The 18,700-nt window shown below is 32.9% G+C and overlaps 1 protein-coding gene across 1 annotated transcript in view; it reads left to right on the top strand.

Annotated features, from left to right (window-relative positions):
* The window catches only part of LOC134724609 (protein bicaudal C homolog 1-A-like), a 75,094-nt gene extending 60,573 nt beyond the window's left edge, over positions 1–14,521 (top strand). Inside the window, exons 17-22 of the mRNA XM_063587732.1 lie at positions 5,966–6,045; positions 7,829–7,989; positions 10,196–10,316; positions 12,507–12,652; positions 13,184–13,283; positions 13,914–14,521. Coding sequence (XP_063443802.1) covers positions 5,966–6,045; positions 7,829–7,989; positions 10,196–10,316; positions 12,507–12,652; positions 13,184–13,283; positions 13,914–14,332 — 1,027 coding nt within the window. The 3' untranslated portion in view covers positions 14,333–14,521. The remainder of the gene's footprint in view (positions 1–5,965; positions 6,046–7,828; positions 7,990–10,195; positions 10,317–12,506; positions 12,653–13,183; positions 13,284–13,913) is intronic.
* The last annotated feature ends 4,179 nt before the right edge of the window (positions 14,522–18,700 follow it).

The raw sequence follows: 18,700 nt of genomic DNA, 5'->3' as shown, positions 1-18,700 counted from the left end.
ATTTTGGGGCCCTTTATAGCTTGTTGTTCCATGTGAGCCAATGCTCTGTATTGAAGGCTGTACCTTGACCTATAATTGTTTACTTTTATAAATTGTTATTTGGATGGAGAGTTGTCTCATTGGCACCCATATCATATCTGCCTATACCTAAGTATGCATAATCATTGTATTTTGTTTAATTACAGGAATCGCGATCATGTACCTGATGCTGAAGCATTGGGACTTCTAGAGAATCATCTCCATAGTTTGGATCACAAAGATTCCACATTGTTTATTGTATTTTGTTTAATTACAGGAATCCCGATCATGTACCTGATGCTGAAGCATTGGGACTTCTAGAGAATCATCTCCATAGTTTGGATCACAAAGATTCCACATTGTTTATTGTATTTTGTTTAATTACAGGAATCCCGATCATGTACCTGATGCTGAAGCATTGGGACTTCTAGAGAATCATCTCCAATGTTTGGATCACAAAGATTCCACATTGTTTATTGTATTTTGTTTAATTACAGGAATCCCGATCATGTACCTGATGCTGAAGCATTGGGACTTCTAGAGAATCATCTCCAATGTTTGGATCACAAAGATTCCACATTGTTTATTGTATTTTGTTTAATTCTAGGAATCCAGATCATGTACCTGATGCTGAAGCATTGGGACTTCTAGAGAATCATCTCCATAGTTTGGATCACAAAGATTCCACATTGTTTATTGTATTTTGTTTAATTCTAGGAATCCAGATCATGTACCTGATGCTGAAGCATTGGGACTTCTAGAGAATCATCTCCATAGTTTGGATCACAAAGATTCCACATTGTTTATTGTATTTTGTTTAATTACAGGAATACAGATCATGTACCTGATGCTGAAGCATTGGGACTTCTAGAGAATCTCCTCCACTGTTAGGATCACAAAGATTCCACATTGTTTATTGTATTTTGTTTAATTACAGGAATCCAGATCATGTACCTGATGCTGAAGCATTGGGACTTCTAGAGAATCTCCTCCACTGTTAGGATCACAAAGATTCCACATTGTTTATTGTATTTTGTTTAATTACAGGAATCCCGATCATGTACCTGATGCTGAAGCATTGGGACTTCTAGAGAATCATCTCCATAGTTTGGATCACAAAGATTCCACATTGTTTATTGTATTTTGCTTAATTGCAGGAATCACGATCATGTACCTGATGCTGAAGCATTGGGACTTCTAGAGAATCATCTCCACTGTTAGGATCACAAAGATTCCACATTGTTTATTGTATTTTGTTTAATTACAGGAATCCAGATCATGTACCTGATGCTGAAGCATTGGGACTTCTAGAGAATCATCTCCATAGTTTGGATCACAAAGATTCCACATTGTTTATTGTATTTTGTTTAATTACAGGAATCCAGATCATGTACCTGATGCTGAAGCATTGGGACTTCTAGAGAATCTCCTCCACTGTTAGGATCACAAAGATTCCACATTGTTTATTGTATTTTGTTTAATTACAGGAATCCCGATCATGTACCTGATGCTGAAGCATTGGGACTTCTAGAGAATCATCTCCAATGTTTGGATCACAAAGATTCCACATTGTTTATTGTATTTTGTTTAATTACAGGAATCCCGATCATGTACCTGATGCTGAAGCATTGGGACTTCTAGAGAATCATCTCCATAGTTTGGATCACAAAGATTCCACATTGTTTATTGTATTTTGTTTAATTACAGGAATCCAGATCATGTACCTGATGCTGAAGCATTGGGACTTCTAGAGAATCTCCTCCACTGTTAGGATCACAAAGATTCCACATTGTTTATTGTATTTTGTTTAATTACAGGAATCCCGATCATGTACCTGATGCTGAAGCATTGGGACTTCTAGAGAATCATCTCCAATGTTTGGATCACAAAGATTCCACATTGTTTATTGTATTTTGTTTAATTACAGGAATCCCGATCATGTACCTGATGCTGAAGCATTGGGACTTCTAGAGAATCTCCTCCATAGTTTGGATCACAAAGATTCCACATTGTTTATTGTATTTTGTTTAATTACAGGAATCCAGATCATGTACCTGATGCTGAAGCATTGGGACTTCTAGAGAATCATCTCCATAGTTTGGATCACAAAGATTCCACATTGTTTATTGTATTTTGTTTAATTACAGGAATCCCGATCATGTACCTCATGCTGAAGCATTGGGACTTCTAGAGAATCATCTCCAATGTTTGGATCACAAAGATTCCACATTGTTTATTGTATTTTGTTTAATTCTAGGAATCCAGATCATGTACCTGATGCTGAAGCATTGGGACTTCTAGAGAATCATCTCCATAGTTTGGATCACAAAGATTCCACATTGTTTATTGTATTTTGTTTAATTACAGGAATCCAGATCATGTACCTGATGCTGAAGCATTGGGACTTCTAGAGAATCTCCTCCACTGTTAGGATCACAAAGATTCCACATTGTTTATTGTATTTTGTTTAATTACAGGAATCCCGATCATGTACCTGATGCTGAAGCATTGGGACTTCTAGAGAATCATCTCCATAGTTTGGATCACAAAGATTCCACATTGTTTATTGTATTTTGTTTAATTACAGGAATCCAGATCATGTACCTGATGCTGAAGCATTGGGACTTCTAGAGAATCATCTCCATAGTTTGGATCACAAAGATTCCACATTGTTTATTGTATTTTGTTTAATTACAGGAATCCCGATCATGTACCTGATGCTGAAGCATTGGGACTTCTAGAGAATCATCTTCATAGTTTGGATCACAAAGATTCCACATTGTTTATTGTATTTTGTTTAATTACAGGAATACAGATCATGTACCTGATGCTGAAGCATTGGGACTTCTAGAGAATCATCTCCATAGTTTGGATCACAAAGATTCCACATTGTTTATTGTATTTTGTTTAATTACAGGAATCCCGATCATGTACCTGATGCTGAAGCATTGGGACTTCTAGAGAATCATCTCCATAGTTTGGATCACAAAGATTCCACATTGTTTATTGTATTTTGTTTAATTCTAGGAATCCAGATCATGTACCTGATGCTGAAGCATTGGGACTTCTAGAGAATCTCCTCCACTATTAGGATCACAAAGATTCCACATTGTTTATTGTATTTTGTTTAATTACAGGAATCCCGATCATGTACCTGATGCTGAAGCATTGGGACTTCTAGAGAATCATCTCCATAGTTTGGATCACAAAGATTCCACATTGTTTATTGTATTTTGTTTAATTACAGGAATCCAGATCATGTACCTGATGCTGAAGCATTGGGACTTCTAGAGAATCTCCTCCACTGTTAGGATCACAAAGATTCCACATTGTTTATTGTATTTTGTTTAATTACAGGAATCCCGATCATGTACCTGATGCTGAAGCATTGGGACTTCTAGAGAATCATCTCCATAGTTTGGATCACAAAGATTCCACATTGTTTATTGTATTTTGTTTAATTACAGGAATCCAGATCATGTACCTGATGCTGAAGCATTGGGACTTCTAGAGAATCATCTCCATAGTTTGGATCACAAAGATTCCACATTGTTTATTGTATTTTGTTTAATTACAGGAATCCCGATCATGTACCTCATGCTGAAGCATTGGGACTTCTAGAGAATCATCTCCAATGTTTGGATCACAAAGATTCCACATTGTTTATTGTATTTTGTTTAATTCTAGGAATCCAGATCATGTACCTGATGCTGAAGCATTGGGACTTCTAGAGAATCATCTCCATAGTTTGGATCACAAAGATTCCACATTGTTTATTGTATTTTGTTTAATTACAGGAATCCAGATCATGTACCTGATGCTGAAGCATTGGGACTTCTAGAGAATCATCTTCATAGTTTGGATCACAAAGATTCCACATTGTTTATTGTATTTTGTTTAATTACAGGAATCCAGATCATGTACCTGATGCTGAAGCATTGGGACTTCTAGAGAATCTCCTCCACTGTTAGGATCACAAAGATTCCACATTGTTTATTGTATTTTGTTTAATTACAGGAATCCCGATCATGTACCTGATGCTGAAGCATTGGGACTTCTAGAGAATCATCTCCATAGTTTGGATCACAAAGATTCCACATTGTTTATTGTATTTTGTTTAATTACAGGAATCCCGATCATGTACCTGATGCTGAAGCATTGGGACTTCTAGAGAATCATCTTCATAGTTTGGATCACAAAGATTCCACATTGTTTATTGTATTTTGTTTAATTACAGGAATACAGATCATGTACCTGATGCTGAAGCATTGGGACTTCTAGAGAATCATCTCCATAGTTTGGATCACAAAGATTCCACATTGTTTATTGTATTTTGTTTAATTACAGGAATCCAGATCATGTACCTGATGCTGAAGCATTGGGACTTCTAGAGAATCATCTCCATAGTTTGGATCACAAAGATTCCACATTGTTTATTGTATTTTGTTTAATTCTAGGAATCCAGATCATGTACCTGATGCTGAAGCATTGGGACTTCTAGAGAATCATCTCCATAGTTTGGATCACAAAGATTCCACATTGTTTATTGTATTTTGTTTAATTACAGGAATCCCGATCATGTACCTCATGCTGAAGCATTGGGACTTCTAGAGAATCATCTCCAATGTTTGGATCACAAAGATTCCACATTGTTTATTGTATTTTGTTTAATTCTAGGAATCCAGATCATGTACCTGATGCTGAAGCATTGGGACTTCTAGAGAATCATCTCCATAGTTTGGATCACAAAGATTCCACATTGTTTATTGTATTTTGTTTAATTACAGGAATCCAGATCATGTACCTGATGCTGAAGCATTGGGACTTCTAGAGAATCTCCTCCACTGTTAGGATCACAAAGATTCCACATTGTTTATTGTATTTTGTTTAATTACAGGAATCCAGATCATGTACCTGATGCTGAAGCATTGGGACTTCTAGAGAATCTCCTCCACTGTTAGGATCACAAAGATTCCACATTGTTTATTGTATTTTGTTTAATTACAGGAATCCCGATCATGTACCTGATGCTGAAGCATTGGGACTTCTAGAGAATCATCTCCATAGTTTGGATCACAAAGATTCCACATTGTTTATTGTATTTTGTTTAATTCTAGGAATCCAGATCATGTACCTGATGCTGAAGCATTGGGACTTCTAGAGAATCTCCTCCACTGTTAGGATCACAAAGATTCCACATTGTTTATTGTATTTTGTTTAATTACAGGAATCCCGATCATGTACCTGATGCTGAAGCATTGGGACTTCTAGAGAATCATCTCCATAGTTTGGATCACAAAGATTCCACATTGTTTATTGTATTTTGTTTAATTACAGGAATCCCGATCATGTACCTGATGCTGAAGCATTGGGACTTCTAGAGAATCATCTCCATAGTTTGGATCACAAAGATTCCACATTGTTTATTGTATTTTGTTTAATTACAGGAATCCCGATCATGTACCTGATGCTGAAGCATTGGGACTTCTAGAGAATCATCTCCATAGTTTGGATCACAAAGATTCCACATTGTTTATTGTATTTTGTTTAATTACAGGAATCCCGATCATGTACCTGATGCTGAAGCATTGGGACTTCTAGAGAATCATCTCCATAGTTTGGATCACAAAGATTCCACATTGTTTATTGTATTTTGTTTAATTACAGGAATCCAGATCATGTACCTGATGCTGAAGCATTGGGACTTCTAGAGAATCTCCTCCACTGTTAGGATCACAAAGATTCCACATTGTTTATTGTATTTTGTTTAATTACAGGAATCCCGATCATGTACCTGATGCTGAAGCATTGGGACTTCTAGAGAATCATCTCCATAGTTTGGATCACAAAGATTCCACATTGTTTATTGTATTTTGTTTAATTACAGGAATCCAGATCATGTACCTGATGCTGAAGCATTGGGACTTCTAGAGAATCATCTCCATAGTTTGGATCACAAAGATTCCACATTGTTTCCTTTCCCATTTGCTGTTGATTATGAAGAAAGAAAACTGATGGCTAATAAAGGTATAGAAATTTAGTTAAGGAATACTGTAAACTCAGTAATTATTGCATGCAATTATGATTGCGATTTTGTCATTTGAGACATTTTAATTTATGCAATATTCGTAAAAAATCCTGTTTGATTGATATAAAAATTTCTACATGCGAGTTTTAATTTGTTTCGATTATAACACTGTCACATATTTCCCAATAAAAAAAACATTGCAATAATTTCTGAATTTTAGTAATAAGACCCTAAAAAAGATTTTTGTTTGGTTGGTTTTTTTTTTGGTTGTAAAAATGGCATAAAATGCAATTGAAACTGCCCACTCACTGTACAGTTTTATTCACAAATGATAACTATATTGAAGATATCTCCAATTCAAATTATTGCCTAATGTGTTCCATTGCTTTATAGAATGCAGGGTTTAACTGAAACTTTAATTTACAAAATGAAACAGTCTTAGCCTTCAGTACACTTATATTTTGTTTGTCATATTTGTTTCCCTTAAAGAGTCAAGCAAGCTAGGTTTGTTTATTGCAAAATATATAATAGATTCTTGTTTTTATGCCCCACCTACAATACACCTAGGATTGAAGAGGGGCATTATGTTTTCTGGTCTGTGGGTCTGTTCGTTAGTTTTTCTGTTTGTTTGTCTGTTCATTTGTCTGTCTGTTTGTCCGTTCGTCTGTCTGTTAGTCCCTGCGTTAGTCCTACTTCAGGTTAAAGTTTTTGGTCAAGGTAGTTTTTGTCGAGCCTGCAACTTTAGCAGAAAGCTCAACATAGGGATAGTAATCCTGCGGTGGTGTTAGCTTACTTCTTAAAAGGTTTATATTTTAGAAGGTGGAAGACCTGGATGCTTTATACTTTGTATATGGATGCCTCATGTTACGAAGTTTCTGTCAGTCGCATGTCCAATGTCCTTAACCTCATTTTCATGGTTCAGTGACTACTTGAAAAAAAAAGTAAAGGTTTTTTGTAATGTTAAATTCTCTCTTCTTATAAGTAATAGGATAACTATATTTGTTATGTGCGTACCTTGCAAGGTCCTCATGCCCGTCAGACAGTTTTCATTTGACCTCGACCTCATTTCATGGATCAGTGAACAAGGTTGAGTTTTGGTGGCAAGTCCATATCTCAGATACTATAAGCAATAGGTCTAGTATATTCAGTGTATGGAAGGACTTTAAGGTAAACATGTCCAACTGGCAGGTGTCATCTGACCTTGACCTCATTTTCATGCTTTAATGGTTATAGTTATGTTTTTGTGTTTTGGTCCGTTTTTCTTATACTGTATGCAATTGGTCTACTATATTTGGTGTATTGAATAATTGTAAGGTCTAAATGTCTGGCTGGCAGGTGTCATCTGACCTTGACCTCATTTTCATGGTTCAGTGGTCAATGTTTACCGTAATTTTCTTAGTTCATGTTAAGTTTATGTGATATTTGTGATAAAGCTTTATACATTTGGACTATCAACATAATATCAATGATAAGTAAAGAAGGCGAGACATTTCAGCGTGTGCACTCTTAAAGTTTAAGTCCAATCAACTTGAAACTTAGTTCACATGTTCCCTATGAATATGATATGATATTTCTAATTTTAATGCCAAATTAGAGTTTTTACCCCAATTTCACGGTTGACTGAACATAGAAAGGGATAGTGCGAGTGGGGCATCAGTGTATTTTGGACACATTCTTGTTTCACAATGATTTATATGTATATATAGATTCAGTGCTTTTCTTTTTAAATGAAACATAAACATATAGATTAATCAATGTTGATAATCTTATTTTATTTAACAGCTATGCAAAAGAAACCTGAGGGTGAATCTCGTACACCAACTGATTTATGGTCAGGGATGGGATTTTCTAAATCAATGCCTGCAGAAGCTATCAGAGAGAGGCTTGCTAGACAGTTACAGAGCATGCAGCTGTGTGACCCAAATATGACTACAACTTATGAGGTATTATTAGAATCATATCTTGTATTTATAAATGGTTATATTTTCATATTTTTTCCCCTGTATATATTGTAATAACCCAAACACAGACTGTGTAAATTTGAATATAAGCTTGTGGACAGTTATCTCATTAGAAACCATACCACATCGTCTTTCTCATATTTACTGCAGGGTTTGTTACTTGTGCTGTGTGGATTCAGTAGAATGTGTCCCTGTGCCTGTAGTGTATAGATAATGGAAGATGTGGTGTGAGTGCCAATGAGACAACTCTCCATCCAAACAACAATTCAAAAATTAAACCATTATAGGTTAAAGTACGGCCTTCAACACGGAGCCTTGGCTCACACCGAACAACAAGCTATAAAGGGCCTTATATTTTGACATTCTTTTTGCTTGTGAGAGAGCTGTCTACTTGAAGGCCATGCGGTGACCTATAGTTGTTAATTTCTGTGTCATTTTTTTCTCATGTGGACAGTTCATTGGCAATCATACAACATGTTGTTTTTTTTCAAAGATTTTCCGAAGGTGATCACTTTGGTGACATTGATTGCATTCTGATGTAATGTTGACAAAAAAAAACCCACTTTGAGACACAACATTGAACTGTTGTCTGTTTGTCTGTTCACATATATGATATATATTTTTGAATCTATATTTGATGGTCAGAATGTTGATTATATGTCTGTAAATAAATGGCATTTAATACAATGTTCTCAAAATATCAAAATACAAAAATATCAAGACCCTTTTCCATATAAGCTTTTGCATTTATATAATCCACATACATCCTAAGGTTATTAATGTAAACATCTTTGGTCTGGATTTCAACATTTCTTTTTAAATTAAAAATCTAAGGCTTTTTGAACTTTGATATAAAAATATTTGACCTGGTACAAATACATGGGAGAATTTTTAAGGGCCTTACTTGTGTTTTGCTGTTGAATTTGCAGTATAAAGAGGGCCAAAAGATAACAGGGAGACATTCAAACTCATAAGTCGAAAGTAAACTGACAACGCCATGGCTAAAAAGAAAAAGACCAACAAGCTAACAATAGAACACAAAACAAAACATGGCTAAAAAGAAAAAGATCAACAGATAAACAATAGAACACAAAACAAACCATGGCTAAAAAGAAAAAGATCAACAGATAAACAATAGAACACAAAACAAACCATGGCTAAAAAGAAAAAAAAACAACAGACAAACAATAGAACACAAAACAAACCATGGCTAAAAAGAAAAAGATAAACAGATAAACAATAGTACACAAAACAAACCATGGCTTAAAAGAAAAGATCAACAGATAAACAATTGTACACAAAACAAACCATGGCTAAAAAGAAAAAGATAAACAGATAAACAATAGAACACAAAACAAACCATGGCTAAAAAGAAAAAGATAAACAGATAAACAATAGTACACAAAACAAACCATGGCTTAAAAGAAAAGATCAACAGATAAACAATAGTACACAAAACAAACCATGGCTAAAAAGAAAAAGATAAACAGATAAACAATAGAACACAAAACAAACCATGGCTAAAAAGAAAAAGATAAACAGATAAACAATAGTACACAAAACAAACCATGGCTTAAAAGAAAAGATCAACAGATAAACAATAGTACACAAAACAAACCATGGCTAAAAAGAAAAAGATAAACAGATAAACAATAGAACACAAAACAAACCATGGCTAAAAAGAAAAAGATAAACAGATAAACAATAGTACACAAAACAAACCATGGCTAAAAAGAAAAAGACCAACAGATAAACAATAGTACACAAAACAAAACATGGCTAAAAAGAAAAAGACAAAAACAGACAAACAATAATACACAAAACAAACCATGGCTAAAAAGAAAAAGACAAAAACAGACAAACAATAGAACACAAAACAAACCATGGCTAAAAGAAAAAGGCAAACAGACAAACAATAGAACACAAAACAAAACATGGCTAAAAAGAAAAAAAACAACAGACAAACAAAAGAACACAAAACAAAACATAAAATACTAATGACTAAGCAACACAAACCTGATATCAAAAACTGATTCAGTGGTGGAGAATATAAATTACCTCCCTTTTATAACTAGCTATACATATATAAATTACCTCCCTTTTATAACTAGCTATACATATATTAATTACCTACCTTTTATAACTAGCTATACATATATGCATTCATTTTCTGTTCATTTTTTTTCAGTCAGCTAATGAACAGCTCGCAGAGGAAATTGAACATGATCCATGGAATGGTCAACAAACAGTCCCTCATAAAAAACCTCTTAACCCTGCCCCAGGGGAATACCCAAGTCCAAGGAAAAAATGTAAGTAGTTTTAATAACAAACAAACCCTCATAAGAGATTTATTGACTGTGTTGCAGAAAATCCATGGCTCCTTTGAAAATATTTCTTTTTGACAGTAAACATCTATCCAAACAATGTATTACAATATGTAATTCGGAGTTTAGTATGAGGTCCATTATCACTACACTATTATGCATATTTTTAGGGGCCAGCTGAAGGACACCTACGGGTGCGGGAATTCTCGCTACATTGAAGACCCATTGGTTGCCTTCAGCTGTTGTCTGCTCTATGTCCGGGTGGTTGTCGCTTTGACATATTCACCATTTTCTTTCTCAATTTTATTACAACCAGTGTTATCCAGTCATCAGTGGCGGATTCAGAGGGGGGCGTAGAGGGCGTACGCCCCCCCTTTGCGCGGACTTTTTTTTTTTTTTTTTTTGGAAAATTATTAATCAGACTAGACTTAGTGAACTTTGCCATTTCCCGAGTATTTAATTTTTATACGACAATTCTTTACTTATCAATATATTTTTCGCTGGTATTTACTGATTGTCAAAGTCATGTGATTTGCTATGGTGGAGTTGACCAGTGCGTTGAAAAAACGGCACACGGTCATTTTGAAATTCAAATTACAGTAATACACATTGCTTAGGCTGAGGATGTCATGACAATCAGGAAATCTTCAAAGCGACACAGGATTGAGCAAGAACGTATTGACTTCTATTTCACTATTCTACCAAACAGAAAGTAATATTAAATACTCTATAGACTATTACACTTTCATGAAAAAAAAGTTCCACAAAATTATTTACCTACGAAAACATGTTTAACCCCAAATGCCCCAGCTTATTTTATAAATAAAAAAGTTGAATAATGATCCCCAGTCACCCCGCCGCATTTTTGCGCCTGTTCCAAGTCAGGAGCCTCTGGCCTCTGTTACTCTTGTATTATTTTATTTTTAGTTTCTTGTGTACAATTTGGAAATTAGCATGGCGTTCATTATCACTGAACTAGTATATATTTGTTTAAGGGCCACGGAAGGACGCCTCCGGGTGCGGGAATTTCTCGCTACATTGAAGACCTGTTTGTGACCTTCTGCTGTTGTTTTTTCTATGGTCGGGTTGTTGTCTCCATTTGTGGACCGTCATTCTAACTTCGTTGTCATTTCAGACACTTTCGTTATCTTTTGTGGATTTGGAACCCCTCACTTCGGTTCTCTATGTTATGTTGGGTGAAACATATCAATCAAACATTTGGATAAAAACTGCTTGTTTGTCTTTTTTAACTCGTGTCGGTCGTATTGTAAATTGAGTCGAATTTTTTACTGACAAGTCCTACATCAAATATATCAGTACATAGCTTTGGATTTATACTATCATTTTATGATAGACAATTAATAGGGAGAATACAGCATAAAAAATGTCAAATCCTTACACTTTACAGCAACTATAAAATATACATGCCCCAAGCACTTATTTTATGTTTTTTTAGCCCAAAAAGAGTCCCAAAAATTTTTCGCCTCGCTCCGCTCGCCGATATTTTAAATCTTAGCCCCCCCTTTCCAAAATCCTGGATCCGCCCCTGGTCATGGTATTAATTCAATGTGCTTTTAGGACAACCCTTACACTGAGGGTGCTTGGAAAACTTAAACTACCTCATACATTTTTTTTCTTATAAATTTTATGTGTGCCACTATCATAAAAGTTGAATAATCAGATGGTACCATGACAAAATACACTGAACTTGCAGCAGAAACAATGAAATGAGAGTCCCACTGGCAGAAACAGCTTCAGAAATTAAAGGGTTTATGAACATAGAAAGGAACATTTGTATTCGCAACCATGAAAAAACTTTTAAAATGAGGTTTCAAAATTGTTTTTATTGACTAGCATTTGATAAAACAAAAATGTTTTTGAAAGAAAGCTTTGAATTGCACAAGAAAGATGGTGGAATGATTGTATATTTAAGAATCTAATTCAACATGACATGTGCTTAAAAAATAACCAAATAAGTGTTAAGTGCTGCGAGACACTTGTACTGCTATGCAAATGTTAATTTGGGGAATTTTGTGAATGTGAAGTTTTAGTATTTGATGTGATAGATAAGTAATAAAAAGGGGTAAATAATTTCAAGGAAGCAAAAAAAATCATGCAATAGGAGAAAATCCCCAAAGAACTAGAAATCCTAGTTTGTTTTGTATTATTTTTCAGATGATATGTGTTTGAGTAGTAGTAACCATGTTGATAGTGGTGCCCTGCCACAAGTCAAACCATGGTGGACAACTAGTATTGAACTGGCTGAACTCTTCAGTAAACTGGGCTTAGGCAAATACACAGATTTGTTTCAGCAACAAGAGGTAAACAAATAATAGGAACACACTCAGCTGCACATTTATGTGGAAGATTTTCTCAGTGCACAAACATGAAATATCTGCTTAGCTGCAAAACATAAATTATTTGTGCAAAACATTAGAAAAAGGAAATAAATCTTGAACTTCTTCATTCTGCAAATATAATTCTCCCTATTTATTTTTGTTCTATCATAATTGCTACATGTTATTTTAAGAATTCAAAATAGGTAATACCATACAGCAAAGAGAACACCGGAAGTGACTGTTATTTGCTTATAAAATAATAGCAGGGAACTGGATATATGTAAAGTGTATTTTAAATATCACAGAACAAAACATGTAGTACAATGGACAATGTGATGTTGAGTAAACTGATCATTGTGTTGACAAATTGATGTTCCTACAAAAGTGATAATGTTGAATTTTGATCCAATGCAGAAATAGTATAAATACTGTCAATAACACATAAATGAATCTACTCTGCTTTCAATCCAAGACAATTAATGGAATTAAAATATTTAAAAATTTTATTTCCAGATTGATTTGTCAACATTCCTTACTTTAACTGACCAGGATCTGAGGGAACTTGGAGTTTCCACTTTCGGAGCAAGAAGGAAAATGTTACTTGCAATAACAGGTACTTGACGTGTGACCTGTGATATGGAAATAACTTGGAGAAAATATAAAACACTCTTTAAACCATATACTATTAGTTTTACATGTGTAATTTGCCTTTCAATGAATTTTAATTGAAAAACAGCTACACATTCCTAAATAAAATGCACTTGTGTGCATTCAAATTGAAATAGGAATTCACACACATTTTTTTTTAATTTATAAAAAAAGTCACAACAAGATTCTTCACATTGGCACCAATTTATATACAGATTTAAGCATGAATTTGATGATTTTAAATCTTTTGTTTGGATAGCTTAAAATTGATCGAGGAAAAAAAGACAAGATAAAGACTTTGTGAGATTCCCCCAAAAAAAATATATCTGTTCATTACTGGAATAAAACTGGTATTTTCCACTGCTCCCAATCCAGATTTTTAGGTTTTTCCCACAAAGGGAGATAATTGTGAACATCAATAATTATACAGTCCAATTTAGTTTTCTAGTTCTCCTGATTATTAGCAGAATTATAAATAAATCTGATATTTCATAACATGTTTGAGATTTGATTTGATATCCTCTGCCTAATCGTGCAGTTACATTAATTGTAATCATAGTGGCTGAATTATCATTAGAAAAATCTTTTCTTTTAGATCTAAACAAAAGGAAATCCATGATGAACAACGATAACAGTAACTTTGAGGGGAATACAACCCAACAACAGACACTGAGCACAATGCCTCAAGCATCTTTAATGAGCCAAGCCCCGTCAACATACACACGTGTCAGAGCACCACCTGGTTTTGGACCACAGCCCCAACGTTTGCCGGTTACATTGAACAATGCTCCATTTTCAGCAAGTGAAATTCAAGGACTTACATCACATAGTCTGAGTAGTAGTGCTGGGAGCAATCTCTTCGGTAATCATGGTCCAATTGGTCTGGGATCACGACACATGTCATCAAGTTCATTGTCAGCAAGTGCTAGTAGTATGAACTTTCGGGATGCAGATAATTTAAGATCAACAAACAGTTCTAGATCTGATCTTGCTAGTCTCAGTGGGAGATGGTGAAATATTCTTCATTTTTAAGTGTAAATTTTGAAGGAGAATGAGCACATTTAAATTGTGTTATTATTTTTTTTATTTAATACAAATCTCTTAAAATAATTGTGGATAAAGTTATTTTACAGAAATAAATTAATGAATTCAGTATTGATCATTCTTAAGTTCAGGTTAAAACTTCTCTCTCAATTTCTCAAAATTTGAAAAGATTAATTTGATTAGGTTTTTGTAAGGTTGTATAAATCTTTAGTATATACAGTTTAGTTTTCTCAAATCAGATGTTTTCATAACAGTACAGTTTTGTGTTAAAAAATGTGTTTGATGTTGCATGGAATAGCACATATAATGTTAAAAGTAACCATGTATACATACCTGTAGCCCAAATAAGCACTGTTAAAGTCAACGTTCTGTTCAAATTGTGACTGTTAAAGTTGAGTTCATGAGTCCAAATACCCCCACTGGAAATTCCTGACTACGGGCCTGGTATATTATTATAAACTTTTAATCATTTATATATGATTGCAGGCAATAAAGTTTTTAATTTTGTCATTTTTGCCATAATTATCTTTAGATAATGGTTTTATTTACTCTTGCATATTTCTAATCTAAAGCGCTCAAATTCTTTTCACCAAGAGTTTTTTAATGTATTTATATCGTTAAATATCTGAAAATCTAAAAATTGTTTTACTCTATCAGGTGTTATTGTATGTTAGAATAAGTTATAATGTAAATAGCATTAATAGCAAACTAAAAAGGTTACCCAAACGATGTTGCAAGTATAAAACATTTCTGCTGTACACTGTTGGTAAATTCCTTATGTGACTTACCCCCAAAAACCACTAAAGAGTACATGTTTACTGTTATGTTCATTTCAGTGCTGAATTCTGTTGAAATTTATGTATTTATTTACATCTGTTGTCAGATGAACCAGAATTATATTGATCTGTATTGCCCAAAAAATTATAAAAATATTTACAAAGAATACATAAATTGAATTTAATTGATTGTTTTAAAATTTGCTACAAAATTAATGCTTATCTCATCTTGTTTGCGAATTCCAGCTGTTTTTATCTTCATAATTTTCATATTTTTACTAAAGTGAAAAAAGTCCCATAAGCATTCAAACTTTTCAAATGTGATTATTGATGTGACCCAAAGTAGGTAAAAGTAGAAAACTGTTATTAGAATAGGAGTATTACTATATTTTTTCTCTAAAATTCACTCTGTTAAGTTATTTTTCGAACAACACACACTAAAGAAATTTGTGTTATGAAAGAAATCGAATTAACTTGAATTATAAAACTTTAATGTACAATATGAAACCCAATGCTTACTCACCATTCATCAAGTAAATGTTTTTTGGGAGACACCCTCAGTTTAAAAATCTATGAAGAGGTTTATTTGTCAATCAGTGGAGCAATATTCAGTTTTATATGTAGATATTTGATTGTGTTGCAATTATATATGCAAATAAATGTAATTGCATGACTTTAATAACAAAAAATATTATTAAGTGTTTTTTCCAAATATTCTTGATTTTTCATTGTGAAATTTCTTGCTGAAATAGCATGTTACTTATTTTATTAAATAAAAGTTATTGGTCCAATATAATTGTTGAGGAATCCTACATCATCTGCGTATAATGTTACTATTACTATGACTAATAATGTTACTATTGTATATATAGAGTTTTATATCATGATGTGATACTATATGCTGTGATGTATTTTTTGTAAATATTATATTACATGAGTAATGCTTTTATTTGCTTGGTTATTTTTTATAATGACAAAAATCTTGAAGCTTTATCCCCAACAGTGGACCTTGGAAATTTTTATGTAATCATTCTCATAGTTGAATATTGATAGATTTCATTCATATTATTTGCCAAGCAAAAAGAATTTATCTCAAGAAGATAATAAAACAGATAGGAATCAAACGACTTGTCATACAAAATACATTCATTGTGCATGTCTGTGCTAAAACATTCTTTATATGTTATATATTTATGCATTCACGAGTTGTTTCACTATCATTTTAAATATTGTACAGTGTACATACTTATACACACCTTTTACATAAAGACTTTTTATATTTATCATTTTCTTAAAATATTCATAAAAGTCGTATGATAATTAAAAAAGTGAAAAGTTAGCCTCTTTTTTTCGATATAGTTGTATGATTAATTAATACGTAAATCATACTGCCTTCATATAGTACAATCTTATATTAATTTTCTTTTTTGTATTTTCCAATATAAAACCTGTACAGCCATATAAGATGTGTTTGGTGTATGGTATTACATGTGCTGGCAAAGATTGAATAGAAAATTGCATTGCAAATCATAAGTTTGTTAAATAAACCCTTTTTGAGCATTCAGTAAAGTTTTTAAGCCATGTATATACAAAGAATGTATTAGATATATTTTTATTTGAATATTAGATTTGTTTTTCTCTAGTAACGATTTTATTTAAAGTAGTCATGACATAATGTAATTGATAATTTAGTTTTACATTAACATCTCATTGTTAGCTTTACGTAATATTTATTTGTTATTGTTTTATTGTTTGTTTTCTAGTCTGAATCATTTTGTCTCTTGATAGTCTAATTCATTTTGTCTCTTGATAGTCTAATTCATTTTATCTCTTGACAGTCAAAGACTTTCTTTACAGATTTATTAACTGATGAGTTCAGGATTTTTTCATGCACATATCATATATATCACATAACAGTTGACTGTACTTTAAGCTATCATAAGACTGCTAATTTATAGGGAATTGTTTTCTAGAGTTTATAAAATTATAAGTTAGATAAAAATAGCTCAATTTATCAATGCCATTATCATGACATGTGTAGCCATGTATATATCATTGTACCGCATGACTTAAATCATTTTGACAATCGAAAATTAATAAAGTTATCTTTTACTGAGAGTAAAAACACACTAATTGATAGTCCATTTTACTTAAATACTTATTTTTCATTTGAAGAAAAAGCCATTTGACAGATTGTTCCATTTAAAAAATTCAAAATGCGTAAACAAATAATCACATACAAGTAGTTACAGGATTCTGCTGTATAATTATCAAAATTCTCTCTAAGAGTAAGCATTCATGCAAACATGCGTATGTGAAATACTATGAAGAAAGAGGATTGGATTGATGATGAAAAAACAAGAGTTATGGATAACCTCAAAGAAGACTTAGTTAAACATAGATCTATATACTAACATACTTCTCAAAGAAGTAGTCAATAAAAGTACATTTGACCTATAATGGTTTACTTTTATAAATTGTTGCATGGATGGAGAGTTGTCTCATTGGCACTCATACCACATCTTCCTATATTTATTTGTGAAAATGTAGGATCAATCACTGCTTTCTAATGCAACAATTATTCAGTCTTAAACAGAAATACTTTACTGTTATTGTTTTACATTAATTAATATTAAGTAATTAAGCGTAGGTTGTAAATTTTGTACAGATATATCATTTATCAGAATGATTGTGTAATTGAAATTTATTTTAATATAACATAGATATATAGGTCATGCCTTCAATAAGTATTGAAGATAATAGTGATGATATGAAATTGACTCAAATTCCGTCCAGTGCTCACTAATCTTGAGCAAAACAATGTCTGTGATTATTTTTTCTGATTGCCATTTTTTTGCCAATATATGCAACATTAAAATCTTAAGAACTCAACTTCATTTGGGTATAGAGAAATTGAAATATAGTTTACAATGTATTATGCTAAAAAAGCTTTCAGTGCTGTTTTAAATCAACTTTGTTACTGTTTTATGCTACATTTGTAAGCACATCTTGAAATGTCAGACAATGTTTTAGTTTTCTTTTTGTATTTTTACCAATAGTACAATTTTGCTAAGATTTTTTTGGAACTAGATTATTTTTGGTACATTTGCATATTTTGTAGCACCAGAAAAACATATTCAAATTGCACCTATTTTCTTTAAATTTGAAGCATTTAATTATAGTGCAGATATAAATAATCCTTGCATATCTTATTTCGCCAAAAATTACAAAACAGAGTCAATTACAAAATGACTGTTTTAAACTTTCTGAACAAACTTTACAAAATGTCATACCTGCCAACTTTTCAAAATGCCCATTCAGGTTTTGCGTGCAAGATGGCTGTCATAGTCCTAAAAAAACGTCAAGGGGGCCTGCAAATACATTTTAATGTTGTGTTTTGGCTTCTTCAGACTTTTACAAGCCGAAAGTCATTGTAAAATTAATTGTTTTGTTAAAATTGTGGACAAAAGTGCTTTTTTCAAAATTTCAGTTTGGGAGTCTCCATGGGGGAAATCCCCCGCAAATAGTGCCAGTTGGCAGGTATGAAATGTCTGCATTTAGA

Source organism: Mytilus trossulus, chromosome 7 (assembly GCF_036588685.1).
Source record: "Mytilus trossulus isolate FHL-02 chromosome 7, PNRI_Mtr1.1.1.hap1, whole genome shotgun sequence".
Lineage (NCBI taxonomy): Eukaryota > Metazoa > Mollusca > Bivalvia > Mytilida > Mytilidae > Mytilus > Mytilus trossulus.
The sequence above is the reverse complement of the archived record's forward strand: the minus strand, read 5'-3'. Positions and strand labels throughout refer to the sequence as shown.